This window comes from Populus euphratica, unplaced genomic scaffold (genome assembly GCF_000495115.2).
Source record: "Populus euphratica unplaced genomic scaffold, PopEup_1.0 scaffold20.1, whole genome shotgun sequence".
In the NCBI taxonomy this organism is placed as follows: Eukaryota; Viridiplantae; Streptophyta; class Magnoliopsida; order Malpighiales; family Salicaceae; genus Populus; species Populus euphratica.
Genome location: NW_011499854.1, coordinates 2,677,846 through 2,700,826, shown reverse-complemented (window position 1 = coordinate 2,700,826; position 22,981 = coordinate 2,677,846). Strand labels below are relative to the sequence as shown.

General features: G+C 32.5%; 4 protein-coding genes across 4 annotated transcripts; all 4 read left to right on the top strand.

Annotated features, from left to right (window-relative positions):
• The first annotated feature begins 725 nt into the window (after positions 1-725).
• LOC105122715 (transcription factor bHLH130-like) lies at positions 726-3,558 on the top strand. The gene is made up of 6 exons (XM_011021980.1): positions 726-1,633; positions 2,317-2,525; positions 2,605-2,775; positions 2,935-3,000; positions 3,076-3,144; positions 3,225-3,558. The coding sequence occupies exons 1-6, from the start codon at positions 1,252-1,254 to the stop codon at positions 3,294-3,296; spliced, it is 969 nt and encodes a 322-aa protein (XP_011020282.1). The 5' UTR covers positions 726-1,251; the 3' UTR covers positions 3,297-3,558.
• Positions 3,559-10,422: 6,864 nt separating this feature from the next.
• LOC105122716 (ras-related protein RABA4d-like) lies at positions 10,423-13,069 on the top strand. Its single transcript, XM_011021982.1, has 2 exons — positions 10,423-10,960; positions 12,514-13,069. The coding sequence occupies exons 1-2, from the start codon at positions 10,737-10,739 to the stop codon at positions 12,944-12,946; spliced, it is 657 nt and encodes a 218-aa protein (XP_011020284.1). The 5' UTR covers positions 10,423-10,736; the 3' UTR covers positions 12,947-13,069.
• A 3,207-nt stretch (positions 13,070-16,276) lies between these two features.
• On the top strand, positions 16,277-19,157 carry LOC105122717 (protein POLYCHOME-like). The gene is made up of 3 exons (XM_011021983.1): positions 16,277-16,407; positions 17,181-17,546; positions 18,265-19,157. Exons 2-3 carry the CDS (start codon positions 17,187-17,189, stop codon positions 18,649-18,651), a joined length of 747 nt encoding a protein of 248 aa, XP_011020285.1. The 5' UTR covers positions 16,277-16,407; positions 17,181-17,186; the 3' UTR covers positions 18,652-19,157.
• A 1,098-nt stretch (positions 19,158-20,255) lies between these two features.
• On the top strand, positions 20,256-22,154 carry CYP712A1 (cytochrome P450, family 712, subfamily A, polypeptide 1). Its single transcript, XM_011021979.1, has 2 exons — positions 20,256-21,227; positions 21,331-22,154. The coding sequence occupies exons 1-2, from the start codon at positions 20,316-20,318 to the stop codon at positions 21,958-21,960; spliced, it is 1,542 nt and encodes a 513-aa protein (XP_011020281.1). The 5' UTR covers positions 20,256-20,315; the 3' UTR covers positions 21,961-22,154.
• Positions 22,155-22,981: the final 827 nt, after the last annotated feature.

Sequence of the window (22,981 nt, the reverse complement as noted above, 5' to 3'; positions counted from 1 at the left end):
CTCCCCGTCTCTCTCTCACTGTGAAGATCTTCCTTGTCTTTCAATTAATATGGAACAGTAAAATTAATTCATGGACGAGATGATGGTAATAACATTATCTTAATTAAAAAAAATATTGATCTCGACTGACCTGACAGCTCGTAAATTAATTAATTCAATTATTCAATTATTCAAAACCTTTTCAAATCAGTTTTCAAGCGGTATCTTTAAACTATGATGATTTCTTTACTTTACTATTAGTTTTATTTTTTTTTATTTTACAATTGGATATTATTTTCTCAAACAAATTTTATGTATTGAAATTAATTCAATATGTTATAATTAACTATAATATAAAATAAAGTAGACATGAATCTCAACAGCATGGGTTAAAAATAATAATGTTGGTTCTTCTCTGTGTGGTACGCCTGTCATTCTTGCAGTGATTTATTTGTTTACTGGGCTTGCAGGATGATCAGTAAACCGTAAGATTAGTCGTGGTGCGCGTAAACTGACTCGGACATCCATGTTAATAAAAAAAAAATAATAATGCTGGATACTCTCGAACTTTGTTGTCTCATGATTACCGTATATATGGGAAGTTCGAAATGTACCTTTACCATTTTACCATAATTTTAAAAAACAATTTTAAATATGTATTTGTATTATTTTGGGAAACAGCAAGGGCATTTTGGTAAGGTAGGAAAAGAAACAAAAGCATGGTAGAGAAATTAGATCGATCGCTTTCCGTACTTCATGGCCTTTTCTCGCAAACAAAGAAGAAAGATAAGCCTTTGCCTCTCTCTTGCCCTTTTCGGTCTTCTCTCTCGACTGCTCTCATCATTAAGCTCAAGATCTTCCTTGCTTTCGGTGCTTTCACTTCTTTCACAAAAACTCACCTTCCCTTCTCTCTCTCTCTCTCTCTCGCTTTCAATCTTTTCACTTGACAATATATGCATACAATCAGTAAAACCTTTTCTAGAGGTTTTTCATTCTTCTCATTAAGCTTTAATGCTTCTCTTGAAAGGGTTTAAACCTTTTCTTTTCTTGATTGCTTCCTCTTCACGATCTTATCTTTACTCTGCTTAAAAAATAAGCTGACAGAAAATTTTATCAAGAAAGCGATGCTAAAATATTCCCAGAATTTTCTTCCAGCTTTAATAAGGTAGTTACTACTAAGGTATTTGTAAATGGTTCTTCAGCATCAAATCTGTTAACTTGAGCCCACAATATTAAGAAGAAACAGGAGTAATTAAATCAGAGCATTTGTTAATGGATTCGAGTAGTAGTCACAATTCCAGTTCAGGGTCGTTGAGATTTCGCTCGGCTCCGAGTTCACTTCTCGCAAATTTCACTGATAATGGAGTCGACAATGATTCTGTTTTGAATTTCCAACAGTTTGAGGATAAATCCGCTGCAAGAGTGAGAGAGGAAGCTGTTAATTATTCAAGTTTGCCGCGGAGTTATCCAGGTTTGCCTCCTCATTATCCAAGGCAGAGTTCAGCTACAAGTTCCTCAGCTATGGATAGTTCATATGGTTTGATTGGTTCAATATCAATGGGTCGTCATGAGCAAGTTGAAAAGGTTGATTCAAATCCTGCTAGGCAGAATAGCTCTCCCGCTGGACTTTACGGGAACCTTCCTGTTCAAAATGGTATTTTTTTTATTCTCATTTCTAAATGATGTGTTTTTGAGCGATTTGTATTGTTGGTAGTTTCTTTTACTATGGAGGTTGATTTCTTGAAATGAATTTACATGTTTGCTTCTGATACCCGTGTTCAACGTATTGTTTTTAGAAGCTCATTTGCTCCGAAGATAGAGTATATGTAGCAAACCATCAATTGCTATTAATTTAGAATCTGTATTTTAGTACAAGATGCTTGTATTATGGAAATTGATCCGAGGTAATGAGTTTTGAAGATAGTTGAAATAATCTCAAATGTTTCATCAGATTCGTAGAAAGGTTGATCTAAAGATAACATTTTATTGAAGCAACTAAATGGTTTGTGTGTGTGTTTTTTTTTTTCCTTTCTGTTGAACAAGTATGGTTTTTCGGCATTAGGAATTACTAATTCCGAATTAGTATGACCAGAAAGGTTCCATTATCCCTAAATGATTGAAGAATCTTCAAGAGTGCAATTCGAGTGTTTATATATATATATATATATTATTGTGGTAGATGGTAGAAAGATTTATAGAAAACCTCTCAGTAAATTGCTGGCTATCCCACCATAAAAGGAGTGGGAAACTATTCTGGGTTGAATGGTACTAATGGAGAAGCAAGTCGGAGATTGCATAGTCAACTTAGCTTCTCATCAAGAGTACCTTCTTCCTTAGGCTTGCTGTCACAGATTTCTGAAATTGGGAGCGAAAGCATGGAGGCAGGCAGCCCTGACAGTGGAAAACTCACAAGTGTCAGTGTTGACGGTCGATTTTATAGCAGTCACGGGTTTCCGTATGGTTCTTGGAATGATTCGCATTTGTCAGAGAACTTTAGCAGCATGAAAAGAGAGCAAGAAAATGGAAACTTGTTTTCTAATGCTCAGGTAATTTGTGTATTAGGTGTTAAGTTATCCATTACTGTTGATTCCTCAATTTCTAATCCAAGTGATTGCTTAAATTTAGAACGGAGACCTTGGAAATCGGGCTCATGTATTATCCCACCGCTTGAGTTTGCCAAAGACTGCAATAGAAATGGTTGCCATGGAAAAGTTTCTCCATTTCCAAGATTCTGTTCCTTGTAAAATTAGAGCAAAGCGTGGTTGTGCCACTCATCCTCGAAGTATCGCGGAAAGAGTATGTGATCTATCTAAATCCCATGCCATAAACTTTCCCTTTTTTAGTATCCAGATAGTGAGCCTCTTATCACATATAACCATATTTGCAGTCACCTTCACCTTCATTTGCCCAATCAGTGATCGTAGTTATAATTAGATGGCACAAACTATTTTTCAGGTGAGAAGAACTCGGATCAGTGAAAGAATGAGGAAACTACAAGAGCTTGTTCCGAACATGGACAAGGTAGGATATTTCCACGTACGGTTTAGCTTCAAAGTTGTCTTGGAAATCTTATTCGTTCATTTTTCTCTTTGGCAGCAAACGAGCACAGCAGACATGTTGGATTTGGCTGTAGTGTACATTAAAGACCTTCAGAAACAGTACAAGGTATGGAGGAGAAAAACAAAAACCATGGAATTATTTCCTAATAAATCATCCGTCATTCACGAATCTATGTTCCTTTGCAGACACTAAGTGACAACCGAGCCAATTGCAAGTGTTTAAGCAAGCAGAAGCCAGTGCAAAACAGAATTGTTTGAGGTGCTTCTGTACAGAAATCCAAGGGGCTGTACGACCAGATCTTGTTGATCTTTAGCATCAGTAAGCGAAGATAAATATATATATATATATTTTTATGTAGAAAGTTTGGTAGGAATTTCCACCCTCATGTTCTGATCCTGAAGCTAACAATGCTTTCAATTACAAAATACCTGAAAAAAAGCCATAAATGTACAGAACATGTTGTAACGCATCAATTCCTTGTTATGAAAAGATAAATGCATTAATTCCTTATGCTGTCTTGTTACATCTTTATTGATATTCAAGGAAAGTAATGCCAATCATTGTATCTTGATTCTTGGTCTATCACACACAAGGTGAGATGAAGAGGGGATTATAGTTGTCTGTACAAATCCTCTCAATTTTTCAATTCTTACATGGAGGAGTGGATTAACAAGGCAAGTTGAATCTTTCTTCTTTGGTGTATAGCCTGAACTGAACTGATTCAATGCCCTTTGTTGTTTTGGTGCTTTTCCAATTTAATGGAAACTCATATATGTCAACCGATAACAGTGACTGAATGGAGGCAAAGTTGCCTTGTTGGTGTGGGATTCATGTTTGTCCAAATATGATCTCTGTGTTAAAATCATACGACATCAAACTATTCAAGCAAGCCAAAGATTCCATGCATCAATTTTTATTCGAGCACTTCTTCATCTCATCACGAAAGAAATTATCTTAAACTAATCATATGATGTTGATGAGGTGTTTATATTTGATTCGAACAATGCTATCATTGTACTTATATATATATATATATATATATATATATTTAGTTTCATGTAGAGTAATTATTGAAGCTTTTATGAAAGGTGTGGATATATAATAAATGTTTTGCTAGTCACTCTCAAAACTTGTTAAAAAAACTTCTCTTAATAATGAAAATTTAAGAAGAAAAATGAAGTGAGAATTGAGAAGAAAAGAAAGAGAGAAATGCAGTGATATGAAACTGAATTTCTTATTATTTGTCTCTCACGATTTATACAATTTCTGTAACTTCTTTACGTGTGGTTATGCAATGTAATATTGAGTTTTAAGGATATAACTTATAGGCGCAAGTATTTTAGTGTGTAGAAGTATATTGTTCATCCTTTACAAAAAAAATTATTTTTTTAATTTGATGTTCAAATTTTTTTTAGCAATTTAATTTTAATTAAAAATCAATTAATTTTAATTTCTTATAAAAAAATAGAATTGAAAGATAAGAAGTTGAAATAAAAAAATGCCAAATATAGATAGTGTATTACAAGTTTTGCAAAAGATATACTTTGGTCCTTAAACTTTAAAAATAATACAGATTATACAATTTCTAGCCTTAGAAATTTTGGAATACTTAAAGGACCCTATTGAAACAAAAAATTCTTTGAATACTCAATTAAGATGGAGGTTATAATTTAATAGCTCATTTGAACCTATCTTCAATTGATAACGCAAAATTACACTGTTAACAAACAATTAAATTATAAATTAGTTTTTTTTAGTTTTTCAAAACAAATTAAATAATCATTGAGATATAAAAATAATTAATTATATTTTATTTTTTAAGCTGAGGAACTAATTTGGGACTCTCTCTCTTTTATTTGTTAATTTTTGTGCAATTTTTTTTAGTGTGTTACTATATTACAAAATTGTGTCATTATACCTTATATTTTGTCTTGCATTACTATATTACATTAAATTGTTAATTCCAATTTGAAGTTTTAACTCTCAAAAGATTTTGATTTTATTTTCTAAAAAAAATATCATTTTACTAATTTATGTTATATTCTATTTTTCTGTGTAATTTAATATCAAATTCATAGGAGAATCTTTATGCATGAATTCAGAATCTTAGAAAAATTAGCAATCTGATAATCAATGCGCATCAATACAAATTTTCAAAAATTTTGGTTTCTCCCCCTTTAAAAAATGGTCGAGTTTCGCCTCTAATTAGTTAATATACACTAAAACAATTTTTTTTTCCCATGGCATAAATACTATTAATTATCTTATAAACTGAAACAATTATTTAAAAAGAAATTCAATTTAATCTTTAAAATTTTACTTTGCATGATTTAACTCTTTTGAGTCTAAATGAGAATCTAATTGTGTATTTTTTAAGAGGAATGATTAAATTGAAAAATAGGTGATTGAAGTAAAGAAAAGCAGGTTAAATAGGTGGTGACTTTAAAATTTATTTTAAATATTCATTTTCACCCACCATCCTTTTTTGCTTTTAGGTTACTAGTCCTTTTAATTTTTTAAAATTTCATTTCAGTATCAAATTTTATTTTATTTTATTTTCTAGTCCCTTTTTTAAGGAAAAGAAAGAGCTCATTAGATTTCGATATAGAAAAAAAACTCATCACTAACACCTTTCTAACCAAAAAACAGGATACAATTAATATCAACGGGTTCAATTAGATAAGAAGAGTCTTATGGTAGTTATATCAAGTTAATGTAGCCTAAAAAACTAAATCTAGATCGTGAATGAAATATTTTTCTTGTTCAATTTTGTGTTTTGATCCCTTTCTTTGCAGTCTATTATGTTGATAAGTTGTTTTCTTGGTTTTTTGGATGTTTTGTGGTTGAAATGAGTTGAAAAATAAGTTTTTTGAGTAAAAATCTCATAATCCTGATTTTCTAGCCACTACAAGAATAACTAAAATATGGATTAGTAGACAACATATTATTTACCACAGTAAGCAACATGTCAGCTACCTATTATTATTTTTTAAATAGTCATTTGTCTCTTTAAATAATACAAAAAATAACAGGCTCAGGTGCATGTCCGTGGACTAGGCATTTCTTAATGCTTTTTTTAATTAATTTCTTTTTTATATGTTCTTTTAAATAATTCTTAATTTTATTTTTTAATTAATACCCATTTTTTGTGATTTATGTTTTACTTATTTAGTTTTTTTTGAATAATGATTATTTTTTAAATTATATTGGTTGTGTTTAATTTTTGATGAGATTAATATGATTTATCTTAATTTTTTTTATATATTTTGTATAGATTAAATTTATTTTAAAATATTAAATTTTTTATTTTTTATTTTTTATAATATTTTTAACTTGTTCAACCTTACATGGCAAATTTTTTTCCTTTAATTTTTTTCAATAAATTTTATATATATCAATTTCTATTACAAATTAATTTTAGTTAATAAATTTATCAAATATAACCACGTAAATGACCCATGTTATGTTGTTAAATATATTGATTTACACTTATTTCTTAATTTTTCATATTTTATGTTTTTTATTAATTATTTTTTTATTAAATTATCCTAGTTTTATAATATGAAATACAAAATTGATATTTAATGTCGATATATTTCATGTCAAAGTCATAAATTTTACATGTTAATCTAGCTTTGTTAATGACAATATTTTTTAAAATTTATTTTTTGTTGTTATTACTTTAATTTTTTATCATTTCATCAAGTTAATTCATCAAGTTAATCAAAATTTAATCTGGTATTCAATTTTTTTTCAGGTTAAAAAAATTTAGTCCAGCCCTCATCATGGGTAACCAATCTAATTCATCCTAAAAAGCAAAAAAGAATACACCCACCAAAAACAAGAAAAAATTCGAAGACGGTCGCATCTGTCACTAAAAAATCTACCGCAAGGAAGGATCCAAGGAACAGGGCAGCAGCTGGCTGCAATTGCAATACTGAAAAACAACCAAGCAGGTTGTGGCAGTGGTGTAGGTGCTGTTTTCCTTCATTTAAATTTCAGTTCGAGTTTTAGTGATTGGAGAGTGGTTTTCTTTGTGTTTCTACTGGGTCTTCTCTATATGGTATATATGTCATCCTTGTGGTGCCTTACCTGTTCACTGGGCTTGCAGGATTTTCAGTGGACCGTGGGATTAGTCGTGGTGCACGTAAACTGACCCGGACACCCACATTAATAAAATAAAAAAAAAATACTGAAAAACAAGAGAACAGTTCGACCCTTATATATTTTCTATCCAAAGAGGGTAATGGGATCACTTGATTTCGTTGCCGTTGCTTGGATTTGGCAAAAGAAACCTCCCATACCCGTTGGCAGTTCCATGGATCACAGTAGACGACCACATGCTGATCCTTTAATCAACAATATTCTACCTCGATTGACAATGAGGGAAGCAACGCGAACCGTGTTTGAAGTATTACATATGTTTGTCTCGCAGTGTTTGGGGAAGCTGAAAATTTGAGGCTATAATGCCTAGAGTCAAGAGGAAAATGACATCAAAAGTCTGGGGATATCTGCAAGAAACCTTGTCTCCTATAAGCATCATGTGGACGAGACAACAGCCCCGTCTTGCTGCAGTATATGTTAGGGGGCTTTTTGCCTTCAGTTATTAATTAGAAGGTAATCTTTCTGATCTTTCAAGCTGTCTTTCTCAATGGCAGACTATCACATTAAAGCCTAAATGGCTGACACTTTTATACGGTAGCGTCCTAAATTTCCAGAAATTACCTAATTGCAAGAAGATGCAGATGTCGGTGAAAACATTTGATAATGATGACACTCCTCTACACTATATATCATGTCTTTGATAGAAGCTTCTCCTTCATTACATCCCTTATCTTTACGTTCGTCGATTTTGGGCGGTGATTGTGGATTGTATGCTTTGTCTCCATCATGGAGTTTATTAGCGGCCCAGAACATCAACAGCTTAAGATAGTCAGGTTTAATGTGTTTGCTTTTAATAAAGAATCCATCATGTGCTTTGCAGAGTGTGCTGAGATCCTTCTGTTGAATCCTAACCTCGTGAAGTGTGGCATGTGGTAGACTCGTCGGGGAAGCTGAAATCTTGTGTCCAATCTCCGAGGCTATATTTCCTCGAGTTGAAGGACAATCTCATGGAAAGTATTATGAGGAATAAACGACCATGTCTCCAGCGAGTATTATGAGGACAGGATAACTGTGATCTTTTAGGGACGTCGCTAGTCTTGCTGCAGTAGCTTTGAGTGGGCAACATCAATGCTGTCATCTTTTTGAAGATTATCTTTCTGGTCTTTGAACCTTCCTTTCTCAATTAGAGACACTTTGTACTCTGCTATATTCTTTTATGTTTAATATCTCCTTTGTAGCAGTTTATTCTGGGTGAAATTGGATACTCTAAACGCTATTTTAACATATTGGATTACATGGTTAATGAAACAAATAAAGTGTTTGTAATGCCCATATTAATCTTAAAGAATCAGCAAGTGTTCGTATCAGTAAATAGAATGTTCACTGTGATTCTGACAGGGAAGGTTGCTTACCATTTTTTGGTAGTTCTGAATGATGGTCTCGTCTGCTGAAAACCATTATTTGTACAAGGTTATCAAGCATCAAAGCTGTAATCTGAGCTCATAGTTTAGAGAACAGACAGAGGAAAACAGAACAGACAGAGCATTTGTTAATAATGAATTCATGTAGGAATCACAACTATCATCACAACAGCCAGTCCTTATAAGGTTGGTTAGCTCCAAGTTCACATGCTGTTAATGGATCGAGTCGAGGATAAGTCTGTTTTGAATTTTCTAGTGTTTGAAGAGAAAACTTGCTGCAAGAGTAAGAGAGGATGGTGTTAATCTTGTAAATTGTCCACAGAGGCATTCAGATTTGCCTCCTCATTATCCAAGGCAGAGTTCTGCAGCAAGTTCTTCCCCTATGGATAGCTCATATTATGATTGGTTCAGTAACAATGGATCATCATGAACAAGTACAAGGGAGATAGATCAACAATTTATTAAAGGTCAAAACCCTTGAAACGAGAGATAATAATTGCTAAATTAAAATTTATTGCCTAAAATATAAAATATACTAGTGAATTTAAAAGTTTAAATTATTAGTTAAATATTATGTTAATAGGAATATCAAATAAATTTCAAACAGATTTTAAGACGTGAAAATCATCATTTTTAAGGTATTAATTATACTTATTATATTTATTGTAGGGTTAAAACAACAAACTTAACAAACTTTTCAGATACAACAAAAACTGAAATTTATAAATAATAACTTCTATAAGTTTTATAAAAATTTCAATTTTGTTTATAATAAGCGTAAACATAGAGTTTATAGAGAAACAAATAGGGATAAAAAAAATATTGTTTTCTAATTGATTTTTACCAATATTGATATTTATAAGGCACAACTTTTCATATTAATATGTCCACAAAAATAACTTAGTAGAAGGTGTCATGTATAAATAATTAATTAACTAATTTGAATATATATTCTCTCAAGTATATAAATTTATGGATTTAGTGTCTCTATTATAAAGTACAATAAAATCACTTATTTTTTTAATGTGAAATAATTTTTTTTATTTATATACCTAATATATAAACTATTTAATAATAATAATATCATAATATATAATTTATATTATTTTTTAACATTAATTTATTTTATGTGCATAAAAATTTAATATATTATAATTATAAACCAGTAGTCGAATACATATGCATATGAAGATTCTGTTGTAATTTTATTGATGTGAATGTTATTGATAAATTATTCTACAAATTTTTGTAGTCACTTAAAATAATAATAAAAAAGTAGTATAACTCAAGCAAATATAATAATTTGTATAAATTCCAAATAAGGTGACATTTGAAATCAAATCTGACCTATATTAAAATATAATACTTCTCAAATATTAGAAGGTTATTTAAACAACACGACAATTCTTTCTTTCTTTATTTCTTTCATGCAATATAGAGAATCTTGAAATTTTTATTTTATTTATCCTTTTAACTGTTTTTTAGTATGATAATTCTTTTTAGTAACTATAATAGAAAAAATCTCCTCCATTTTTTTTTAAATAGTTTCATGAGTGATAGGGTTTTTATTTTGGTTTTCTCTTTCCTTTATCTCCAAGTTTAAATTAAAAATATTAAATTTCTTTGACTTCATAAATAATATATTATTCTTTGTGTACTGCTGGTTAATTGCCAAAACACCCTAAGAAAATGGCATGGCTGACCCTATCAACTTCATCACAATGGACGGCCCAGATCTACCCACTTGATTTATCTGTGTATCCTATAATGCACCAAGAACCTTTACCATAACAAACCGTTAATGGGCCCCGCACTGGCCGTTGGTCTTTCCCTCCATCTCTCCCTCATCCTTACTCACACGCTTGTCCCTCCCGCAAGCCATTTCACAATCAAAACCAACCATTTCCAAACTCCATTTTTTACCCTCTCAAACCCTAACCCTAACCCTCAATTCCAATTTCCATTTCTGCTTCATCATCCACCTATCATTCCCATTTTACCCTTTTGCTAGCCATGATTTGATCTTTTTTTAAAGCTTCCTATTGATTTTAATGCATGGACAAATAATGATGTTTTGACAACAGATCACAACAAGTTCTATCTTTTTTTTGCTGCATGGTTTTATATATTTTTGAGGAGGGAATCTAGTGGGATTTAATTTTGGATTTGAAAATGTCGAATTATATAGATTACAATCAAAAGATTGATTATGTTTTCAAAATTGTGCTAATTGGAGATTCAGCAGTTGGAAAATCACAGTTTCTTGCAAGGTTTGCAAGAAATGAATTCAATGCTGATTCTAAAGCCACCATTGGGGTTGAATTTCAGACAAAAACGCTTGCTATGGATAACAAGACGGTCAAAGCACAGATTTGGGACACTGCTGGCCAAGAAAGGTATGCTTTTACTTTTCGGACACTTTCTTTCGAAATTTTGTTGTTGTGATTCATATGAGGTCACTTGCGATACGTGCTTGAGTATTATATATTTGAAGATAAAAAATCATATTGGAAAATATATATGTGCTTCAATATGTTCCAGTCTAACATAGATAATGCTATGGTGGATCGAGTGAATGAGCTTACAATTGAAGAAATAAAAAACGAGGGATTTCATGAATTCCTGTTTCTGATAGTCTGAAAATGAAGAGCATGCATACGGTTTGGTTGGAGACAAAGAACCGACACAAATATTCATTAAGATTCAAATGGTTGCTTTATATGAACAAGAATCACCTTTTCTCTTTCTCAAATTTTGACATTCATTCTTTTGGGGATCGGTTCCTTCTACTATTTTCACTATCAAAACTCGAAGCAAATTCCTTTTCCTTTCGATTTCACATGTAAACACAGGAACATATGTGGGTGATGCTGCTTAATGAGGGAAGCTTGTTAGAGGATGACCATTTCACCATTCCCTTTTCTGTTTTAAACCCTTTTTCTTTTTGTTATGCCACCTTTCTCCTTACTGTGTCCTGCTTCTATTTAGTTTGCACCTGCATGAAGGCTGGTTTGGAATCAAATGCAGTACCATTCTTCCGTTTTCTTCCTCTTATAGTAATCCAAACTCAGAAGCCATTAGGCTACAGATTCAAGATGCAGATAAATGAAGTGTCATGGAGGAGCATGCGGCTCGCCCCCTCAACAAACGACACTCAATTCTTACTTCACAAGTTGCTAAGCTTGAAAATTTATGATCTGGCTTTCGCATGGGAAAAAAAATATAGATCTTACATTTCAGATTTCTTGAACACTTGCTGTTATGGCAATATGGAACTCGCATTGGCATGACTTCTGTGGATGTATAAGTTCAACTGTCTGAAGTTTTCTACATCTCTGTCATTATTTCTCAGGACCTGTTTTTGTTATTCCTTCTGTATTGTGCCTTGTTTAACAGAATCTAATCATGCACACACGACATTCTACGCGACTCTCCAAATATCTTCACCAACACAGCCTTGATAAACATCTTAGTTCTTCTGTTTCTGTCCTTTTCACTTGAATCTCTTTAACCCAACTTTCTGGAAACAATTGATGCTTTAAAAGTTCCTAATCTTGAAACAAAGTCTGATATTTTTATTTGTATGGTATTGACACTGAACCCACTTGTTAAACAGTAAGAAATCAACAGTTCTGCAAGATCTATGGCCTTGTTTATTACATATCGAGGCACTTTCTCTCATTTAATTTGAAGCAATCCGGAATCCCGTTATCTGAGCATGGTTTGTTATGCCCACTAATACTAAAAGTGAAAAGCTTGACTGCCTGCTTTAACTGTTTGTTTGCTTCTGATTGTGTATCCATGTCTCTATTGACCTCGACCTTAACCCTGATTTAGGCCTAACACTGGCAGTTTGCTAACTGAGAGCTCTTCCATTATGTTCGTTGAAAGTTAAGACGATGTACGCTTAAATCTGAATTTGTGTGTGAACTATTTCTTCTCCTGTCAGTTACAGGGCAGTGACGAGTGCATACTACAGGGGAGCAGTTGGTGCGATGCTAGTTTACGACATGACCAAGCGTCAGTCATTCGATCACTTGGCCAGATGGCTGGAGGAACTGAGGGGTCATGCTGATAAGAGCATTATCATCATGCTCATTGGCAACAAGTGTGACCTGGGGAGTCTCCGAGCGGTTCCGGCAGAAGATGCTAAGGAGTTTGCTCAAAGAGAGAATCTCTTCTTTATGGAGACATCAGCACTGGAGGCCACCAATGTTGAAACTGCCTTTTGGACAGTGCTGACAGAAATATATAGGATAATCAGCAAGAAAACTCTTGCAGGCAATGATGAGTCGGGTGGAAATCCAGGTGTCTTCAAGGGAACTAGGATTTTGGTTCCTTCACAAGCGCAGAATTCTGAAAAGAAGGGTTGTTGCATGTAATTCTAGTCTCCAACTTCGAAACTTGTTTGATTTTTAGAATGCTGTCTATTTTAGTCTCCATTTATCGGAACAATGCTACCTGTACTCTTCGGAAAGTGATATCCTAATTACAACAAAAGTTAAATGATATAAAGAAATTATTGTAAATTGAGAGATATTTTATTATGAATTATAATAGTAGTTTTATTTTTATTTTTATTTTTTATAATTTTATGAGATGTTTTTTTTTTGTTACTTGTGTTTTTATTTTATTTTCTTTGTTTTAGTAATTAAAATATATAATTATCCTATATTTATTTATTTCAAACATATTAGATCAGGCAAGAATTGCTACACCTAAAGTTTTTGGGTATAGCTCAATTAAATTTAAGAAACTTAGGTATGACACAACTGAATCCCATTAGCTAGGGCTTTATAAGGGTGTTAAATCTAAATTATTTGGGTTTAGAAAATGATGTCATTCTCAAGAAACATTGGTCTTGTTATTATTATTATTATTAAATTTAAAAAAAAATTATTATTAAAAAAAACAACATATTTGATTTGAAAGGTAAAACTATAAGAATTTGGATCAAACATGTTTATTATTATTAATATTATTATTTTTATTATTAATAATATTATTAATAAATTTTTTAAAAAATATTATTATTATTGAAAAAAATCATAGATTTGATTTGAATGGTAAAATTAAAAATTATTGTTGTTGTTGTTGTTATTCTTTTCATTATTGTTAATATAATGTATATCATTATTAATAAATTTTTAAAAAAATATTGTTACCATTAAAAAAATAAAAATAAGGTTATATTTGGATTTGACACAATTATACCCCAGAAATTAGGGTTTAACAGGGATGTCAGACCTAGGTGACTTCGATCTGGAAGAGAACGTTAGACTAAGGAAGGGACGCCAACTCAAGTAATTAGGGTCTGACATAGTCACCAAACTCATGTTTTTTGGGCTTGGCATAACCGTTAGACCTAGATAATTTGGGTTTGTTATAGCTATCAGATTCAAAGGGTTTAAAACATTCTTTAAACTTTTAATATTTTTTTAAAATTTTTATTAATCCGCTGTAGAATGCGAGCCAATAAACTAGTAGTATTTAAAGTCTATTTTTTTTAAAATTACGAAAGAGATGCTCAAGTAATGATAGTGTTTTTTTTTTAAAAAATGATACATGATTTATGAACTTGAATTGATTCAATAACATCTGTTAATCTGATTTAAATAGTAGGTAATGATAGCGGATGAATTAGAAAAAACCATTTGGCAGCAATTAAATAAAAAAGACCATTAATATCATACTCATAATAAGAACAAAAAAAAAAAGAACATTGAAGATTCAACGTCACTCCACTATGAACATCTTTTACCATCGAAAGATTTTATTGAGAAAAATCAAACAACACTATAAAAAGTTGCATAATAACATAAAAAGAAGTTGCATGAAAAAAATATTATTTTAATAAAAATTTAACAAATAAAAAATAAATTAAAAGACTTGAGATAACTCAATTAAATAAATAAAATAAATGACATAGAAAGCAGAAAAAAATATATCATAGTCTTCAATTAAATAAATATTAAAAGATAAAACTGGAAAAAATATTAACTAGAAAAAAAAAAACAATCCAAGATGAACATCCTAAAGCTAGGTTAATTTTAAAAAATTATAACTTGTGAAATCTTAGATAGGGGTTTAATAAAGAAACTCAAATCCAAACTAATTAAATGTTGAAGGATAAAATTGAGTTAAAAAAAGCCATATAAAAACTTTTGCAAAAAAAATAATAATGAAAAGAATGAGAATAAAATCTAATAGAAAAAAAAATTGAGGGTGAAATGGCAAACAAAAGAAATTCAACTCTAAAAATTATCTCAGATTACATAAATAGAAATTAAAATAATAATTTTTTTTAATAAAATACAAAATTAAGCAAGAATGAAATTGAAACAAAACTCTATTTTAATAAATTATTTTAAATAAAAAAAATAGAGATCAAATAATAAAAAAAGAGAAATTTAACAGTTGATTTGAAAAATTTAAAGATACAACAGAATTATTGAGTAGTACAAAGAAATTAAAGAAAAAAAAAACAAGATTATTTACACCAAATAGAAGGTCTTTTCAATGCGCATGTTGTTGGGTTATAGAAAAAATATCGAGATGAATCAAATATCATCTTAAACTAATCTTTTTTTGCTATTAAAATGAGTTTCGTACACCACTTAAAAACAATGGAATGATTGACATATATATCAACAAGTTTTTTCTAGATACTTTTTATTTATTGAAGAACTAAATTATCTCTAATTTAACCAACTAATAAATAGAAAACTAGCAGCACAATGATATATATATCCTCTAACCTAAGGTAAATGATTTAAATTTTACAGGCAATTATGTTTTTTTTATTGTGCTTATCAAAAGAAAAAAAATAAAACACCCCTAATTCCAGTTAATTTTTTTATAAGGATAAATAAGTTATTTTACTATACATTTTGATATGAAAATAAATAAAAAAACAACCTTTTATGACAGCATAGCAATTTCTTACTTTCAAAAAGTATTTATGTTATTGTACTATGTAATTAGGAAGTAAAATGCCCGCTTGTTCCTAAATTAATTTTAAAATACCAAAATGGTTCTATTACAAATATAATTTGGCATATAAGTGTGTTTTTTTTTTAAATAAAATGATAAAAACACTATTTTATCCACAATACAACATGTTTGAGAGAAATATTTGTAAAATGTTTTATAACAATATACAATACCATACCCGCAAGGTCATTATTTGAAGTGTTTGAGATGCATGCTATTTTTTAAAATAATTTTTTTATTTAAAAATATATTAAAATAAAATATTTTTAGATTTTTTTATATCAACACATTAAAAATATTATAACACAATAAAAAATATAAATTTAATAAATCTTCACATTTAAAAGTATTTAAAAGCATCTTTATGGAATATATGTTTATGTAACATATAAATTATGAAAAATCATTAGATATGTAAAGATTTTTTTTTCTAATAAAAAATACGATCTATTATAAAAATAATTCATATATCGTATATTTTTGTAAAAGTAATGTATTATTTGATCACGAGTTTCACATTTGTGTGGGCTCACAATTTAGTTTGACCATCCCTTCAGTCATGGCCCAATAACGAAGCCCAACTTTAGGGGCAGAAACGTAACTGCAAGTATCCCGCCGGTGGGCTAATTTCAAAATTTGAGGAACACCTGCCTGAAAAGTTTTAGAAGCAGAAAAATTTCACCAGCTATAAGACCGCCTATATTTCATTTCAAAAGAATTTGCCAATATCTCTTCTCTCGCTAACGAAGCTCTCTCTCTTCTTCTTTACACTTGCAGAGATACCTAACACAGCCCCTCTTCCCTCATAAAAAAGAAGCACCGAAACCCTAGTGTTTCTTGTCTATCAAAGGTGACAACCAAGCAAAGAAGAAACTCTTCTCATTTCTCTGTTCTTTCATTTGGGTTCCATTGAAATGTTATTTTGTTATCTGGGTTGTTGGAGATTTATCATTTTATAGCAGAAAAAAATCTGGTTCTCGTTTTGTTCTTTTACATGTTAATTTCTTTTATCCTGGTTTCTTTGGATTCTTATTCTTCTTTTAAAATCAGGGGTATGGATTTTAAGACAATGTTATTTCCTCGAGTGTGTCGCTGGAGCTTTCTTGTTTCATAAAATAAATTGAATTTGGGTCTGAATGATGATAAACTGGGAGCTCTCTTAGGAAATGGGAGGTTTACCGGGAAAATGTGGGAGATCTCTGTTTCTTTTATTTTTTGTTTCGTTTGCGGTGAAAGAATCCCTAATTTTCATGGAAAGTTTTATTTTCTGAGAATAGGAGAGGGGGTTTTATAGTTACCCCAGATTATTCATTTTCTTGAAATGATAAATGTAAACCTTAGGCTTAGGTTCTTTATTGTATCCAGTAAATGATTTTGCATCTCTCTTCAATGATCAATGTAACAAAACCGTGTTTGATTATTCTCTTGTTATTTTTCCAAGAAAACCTACATTTTCTCGTGTATCTTTACATTTTCATGGAAAGTAAGTGGGTTCTCTATGCACAAATCCGAGATCTCTGTTTTCTTTGAAGAACCAAACTCCGTTTCTCTTTTGTAAATTAAACTTGTGTAATCTTCTATTTTACTAGTCAATCTAACAGAAGCTTTGTCAAATTTTCTCAGTTAAAAATGCCGCTATCAAGAGATAGATTGTCAAGCCCAGTAGACATAGCTGCAATCTTTGCTGCTCGAAGACAATCAAGGATTCTTGGTGTCTATCAAGACCAGCCAGAGCTTGACATGGCGCTGTTTGGTTCTCCTAGACCAAACGCAGCAACAAGAACTCAAACAGTGGGTGCGGGTACCATTACTGTGCGTGGAAGAGGTGGTTTGGGCACTCCAAGGGGCCGAGGTGGCCGGACTTCATTGGGCAGAGAAAATATTCCTCCACCTGGGAGTGCCCGAAGAGGAAGGGGTCGTGGATCAAATAGTGTGTTACCTGCCTGGTACCCTAGGACTCCTCTTCGTGATGTCACTGCTGTTGTTAGGGTAATTATTTTTTTTTTCGTGTTGATTGGTTATAATTTAATTGTGAAAGTTTGGTTTCAAAAGAGCAGCGATGTTGAAGTGCATGGATCATTCTTGACAATATTGCTACTATGGATTTGCCTTTCTAGTTTTGATTCCGAGAAATATAAAATATATGGCTTTCATGTAATTGAGTTTTCAAGAAACCTTGGTCATTGCATGAAATGGAGAAAAAGATTTGTGCCGGTTTTCTTTCAAAACAATCAATGCTATGATATCTGGTGTGTATTGAGTACTGAGTGGAACATACTGCTGGATAAGCTTCTGCATGTTCTACATGGTTTCATTTCAGTCTGCAGAGTGAAGTGAAATGTGTGTGGGGGTCTCTATTCCCCCTGTCACTTCGAGGGGATGGGCTGCTCTCAAGTCTGTGTCCTAGGTTCTTAGATCAATTCGCATGCGTGTTGTGTCACATTGGTCAAAGAACAGAATCTTACTGGTTTTGAATAAAAATCCCCATTGTCCAACTCGAGTGCCCACGTTAAATGGGGTGTCAAATAATTCATTGCCTTGTTGACAAAAGGCCAATTCATTCTCTAATCTCAGAGGCTTCAACGGGGAACCTTTACTGACCTGTTATGGTTCAAGTAAGGTGGGAATGTTGCTGAAACAGAGTTCATGGTTTTTGGTTTTTGCTTATTTTCCTGTTCAACTAATGTTGGGGAAATTCTTTGACCAGGCCATTGAAAGGAGAAGGGAACGCTTGGAAGGAAGTGATGGCCTAGAAATCAGGAGCCCAATGCCTCAAGTTCGAATGAATCATAACTCTTCTGAGGCAACACCAGTTGCTCATCTCGAGCACAGAAACAGGATTATGTCCCCAAAACCAACTACTGAAGTCAAGGGCTGTTCTTCTACCATTGGTAAAGTGCCGGAAATTTTGCAGCATATTACAAACCAAGCCTCTGGTGATCCAGACTCTCTAACACCCCAGAAGAAACTCCTGAACTCAATTGACACAGTTGAGAAAGTAGTGATGGAGGAGTTGCGAAAAATGAAGAGGACTCCTAGTGCTAGGAAGGCTGAGAGAGAGAAAAGAGTTCGAACTCTTATGTCAATGCGGTGACTGTTCATCTTCTGATGATATTTCCACAGTATTCTATGGTAAACCAACAGGAGGAATACAGTCACTACCTTCGGTGACAACCTGTGCAGTGACTTTGATCATCGTCTGGTTATATCATTGTGCATCGAGATTGACCATCTTCTGGTGATATCCTTGTGCATCAAGATTGATCATCTTCTTGTGATATCTTTTCAGGGAGTCTTAGATTTCAATTTTGCTAGTGAAAGATTGCTGCTGGGCAATCTTTCACCAGCGTTCCCTTCATTCTCATGAAGGTTTTACTGTTGTTCCTTCATTCGTTTGAAGGTATGTAGGACAAGGGCTACGTATTTGTTTTGACTGATGTACATAGGTTAGAATACCAGGTATAGCACTCCTGTCTTTTGCCTATGATCTGTTACTTCCTATTGTCATATTGAAACAGTTCTGACCAGTTGAAAATTCTATCATTTTGTGGTAATTTGTAGATGGATAAAGTACAATAAATGTGGTTTTGCCTTGTTCTAGTTACATGTTATGTTAAGCTCGTATAGTGGGCTGCTTCTAGGGCCATTCTTTACGGGCCTCTATCGACAAGAGACCCGACATCTCCGATTGACATTCCAGAGTTGAGAAAGAGTCCAGGTATAAAAGTAGGTTGGAAATAAGTTTTTGAAGAGAAGAATCATTGCCCAAACTTTTCAGTCAGCTCTCTAATTTTCGAAATCTGCTCTGACAAATGAAGTGTTGTCTAAATTATTTTTTCATTAACCGGCCAACCATTAAGAGAATAATCAAGATTTAATTAGTGGCCAGTCATCGTGGAGGATAATCACACAAATGAAGTGTTGTCTAAATTATTTTTTCGATTAACTGGCCAACCATTAAGAGAATGATCAAGATTTAATAAGTGGCCAGTCATCGTGGAGGATAATCACCGAAGATAATGTCAAAGATTAATGTCCATAATAAGAAAAGCGGACCACAAATTGTCCTTACGATGGGAAACTGGACCACAAAATGTATCAGGGTAATCATGCCACCCTCAATAATGTGCAAAGGGCAACGAATTCCATATAAAGATTTCGCAATCAGATTTTGGTATAACAAATCCCATATTTTTATCAAAACCCGAGATAGCGATCTCATATTTAATTTTCAAGCCATCCCATCCTTCCCCTCTCCTGAAAATGACATTTATGGAGTTATTATTGACATGATGGAGTTAGTATTGGCATGGTATATTCCTTTTAAACACCGTGTTCGAAAACGGTGTAATTATACTTCTTAAAAATCTTGATATTTTTTTGTTTTAAATTAATTTTTTAATGTTTTTGGATAATTTTAATGTATTGACTTTAAAGATAATAAAAAATATTATTTTGATAATTTTTTTTTCTAAAACTTCTTTTACCCATCACAAAAAAAATAAAAAGTTGAAACAATCTATGCTATTTATCCCCAGTACAAATCATTTTTCTAAAACTTCTTTTACCCATCACAATAAAAATAAGAAGTTGAAACAATCTATGCTATTATAAAGAGTAAAGTGCATGCAATTTACTTACAAGTGTAATTTCTCTATATAAGAGTAAAGTGCAAGCAATTTCTCTATAAAAGCACATCATAAACTTTCATTACTTACAAGTGTAAAACCCAAGAGAAAACCTCAATCCAAACTAGCTATGGCTACAACTGATATGTTCTACTACCACCTTTTCCTTCTTTGGTTTGTCACTGCGCTACTAGCACACTTCTTCATCAAAACATTCTTAAGGTCCCGTAGTCAAAACAACCTCCCACCGAGCCCGCCAGCTCTACCTTTCATTGGCCACCTCCACCTAATTGGGTCCGTCCTTGCAAAATCTTTCCAAACCCTTGCCGTTCGCTATGGTCCACTAATGCAGATCCGTCTAGGGGCATCAACATGTGTTGTTGCTTCTAATGCTGTGGTGGCCAAAGAAATATTTAAGACCCAAGATCTCAATTTTTCCTCTAGACCTGAATTTGGCTCCTCCGAATACTTCATTTATAGAGGATCAAGATTCGTCACTGCCCAATATGGTGATTATTGGCGGTTCATGAAAAAACTATGCATGACAAGGCTACTTTCTGTCCCTCAACTTAAGAAATTCACCGACATCCTTGATGAAGAGAAGGTCAAGCTTGTCGAATCGGTGACGGGGTGTGCTAGGGAAGGGAAATTGTGTGATTTGAGTAGTGAGTTTACAGTCTTCACAAACAATACTATATGTAGGATGACAATGAGCACGCGATGCTCAGGCAGTAATAGTGATGCTGATCAGATTGAGCGGTTGGTTAAGACATGTTTACATCTTGCAGGGAAGTTAAGTTTAGGGGATGTTTTGGGTCCTTTCAGGATTTTTGACTTCTCTGGGAATGGGAAAAAGCTAGTTGGTGCACTACAAGCCTATGATAGGATAGTGGAGAGGATACTCAAGGAGCATGAAGAGAAGGAAAATAAAGGTGTCGAGGAAGGGGAGAGGGAGGATTTGATGGACATATTGTTGGAGATATACAATGATCCAACTGCTGAAATTAAATTATCTAAAAATGACATAAAGTCCTTCTTGCTTGTAAGTTCCTTCTCTTTACCTTCTACAAATTAATACATGTGAATCTCTTGCATATTTCTTCAATTACTGGCATCGCTAACATCTATAATATGTGCTTAATTAGGACTTATTCTTTGCCGGGACAGACACATCAGCAGCAGCCATGCAATGGGCCATGGCAGAGCTCATCAACAATCCCAAGGCATTCAAGAGGCTTAGAGATGAGATCAATACAGTTGTTGGGCCTAATAGACTTGTTAAGGATTCAGATGTCCCAAACCTCCCTTACCTTAAAGCAGTCATTAGAGAAACACTAAGACTTCACCCTTCAGCACCCTTAATCATCAGAGAATGCGCTGAAGATTGTAAGGTCAACGACTTTGTCATTAAGGCCAAGACAAGAGTTCTTGTCAACGTCTATGCAGTCATGAGGGACCAGGAATCATGGGCTAATCCTGAAGAATTCATGCCTGAAAGGTTTTTGGAGAGCTCCGAGGAGAAAATTGGCGAGCATCAGATGGAATTCAAGGGTCAAAATTTCCGGTTCCTTCCATTTGGGAGTGGAAGAAGAGGATGCCCTGGTGCATCCCTTGCTATGATGATCATGCATGCTGCAGTAGGGTCCTTGGTTCAGTGCTTTGATTGGAAAATCAAGGATGGGAAGGAGGTGGATTTAACCCTAGGACCTGGTTTTGCAGCAGAAATGGCTCATCCACTCGTGTGCTACCCTATCAAGCGCATGAACGCATATTAGGAGAGCCACCATGGAACTCTCATCGATCGATCTTTTACTTCTTTGTTTAGTAAGGTGTGCCTATATATGTTCTTTGAAAGTCCTTAGGTTTGGTTGTTTTAGGAACATGCAACCACTTCCCTCAATCAGTACCTGGGACAAAGTTATGATTTGAAATATGTATTGAAATAAATTAATGTATGTGTATTATACCTTAGGCACACCTTCATTTGTCTTATATCCGTCTTCTTCTTCTTTTTCTTCCCTTTTTTTTTTGTTATTGTTGTTGTAAAATTTAATGATATTGAAACTCTACCTACCAATACTTAATCAATAAGATCGAGATAGATATCAGAAAAATAATTATATATAATTCCACAGAAAATGTATTTTCACATATTAATTTTTATTCTCTCCTGTTTTTCTTTCTTTGTTTCTCATGTTGATATCCATAATGCTTGGTACAATTCCAAATCAATATATAATTACTGCAAAGTATTTTTTTCTATAAATTCAAAAATAAAATGAGGAAAAAAACTCAATTTTATGAATTATTTTAAATAAAACAAATAATAATAAAAAACTAAATTTAAAAGAAACCAAAAAAACTAAATTTTATAAGAATTTACAGGAGAGAGAAAGCAAGAAAAAAAAAGGACACCGGAGCCAAATGTTGTTTAGGAATAAAAAGGGTTATTAATATGATTCAAATGTTGTCTTTAATGTTGGTGTTTAGCTGGTGAACACGTGGTTCGAAAAACATAATAACCACCCATACCTTGACGTGTGCAATTAATATACTAATTATTTTTTTTAAATAATATTTATATTTCTAAAATTATAAAATTTCCTCTCTATCAAACTGACAAAATACCCAAATGAGAATACAACAACGCCCCTAAATGTAAGCTAAAGAAAAAATTACTTTTAAAATCATTTTACTATGTTTAAAAAATTAAAAATATAAGGGTAGAATAACCATTTTACTGTGCATTATAAGCAATACAGAATTGCCTCCTTTAAATGTAACGGGGCCCGATGG

Coding starts and splice junctions, on each gene's coding strand:
- CYP712A1 (XM_011021979.1), top strand. CDS start 20,316: ATGGCTACAACTGATATGTTCTACTACCACCTTTTCCTTCTTTGGTTT. Junction 21,228..21,330: donor ACATAAAGTCCTTCTTGCTT/GTAAGTTCCTTC, acceptor GTGCTTAATTAG/GACTTATTCTTTGCCGGGAC.
- LOC105122715 (XM_011021980.1), top strand. CDS start 1,252: ATGGATTCGAGTAGTAGTCACAATTCCAGTTCAGGGTCGTTGAGATTT. Junction 2,526..2,604: donor ACTTGTTTTCTAATGCTCAG/GTAATTTGTGTA, acceptor GCTTAAATTTAG/AACGGAGACCTTGGAAATCG. Junction 2,776..2,934: donor CTCGAAGTATCGCGGAAAGA/GTATGTGATCTA, acceptor ACTATTTTTCAG/GTGAGAAGAACTCGGATCAG.
- LOC105122716 (XM_011021982.1), top strand. CDS start 10,737: ATGTCGAATTATATAGATTACAATCAAAAGATTGATTATGTTTTCAAA. Junction 10,961..12,513: donor GACACTGCTGGCCAAGAAAG/GTATGCTTTTAC, acceptor TTCTCCTGTCAG/TTACAGGGCAGTGACGAGTG.
- LOC105122717 (XM_011021983.1), top strand. CDS start 17,187: ATGCCGCTATCAAGAGATAGATTGTCAAGCCCAGTAGACATAGCTGCA. Junction 17,547..18,264: donor ATGTCACTGCTGTTGTTAGG/GTAATTATTTTT, acceptor TTCTTTGACCAG/GCCATTGAAAGGAGAAGGGA.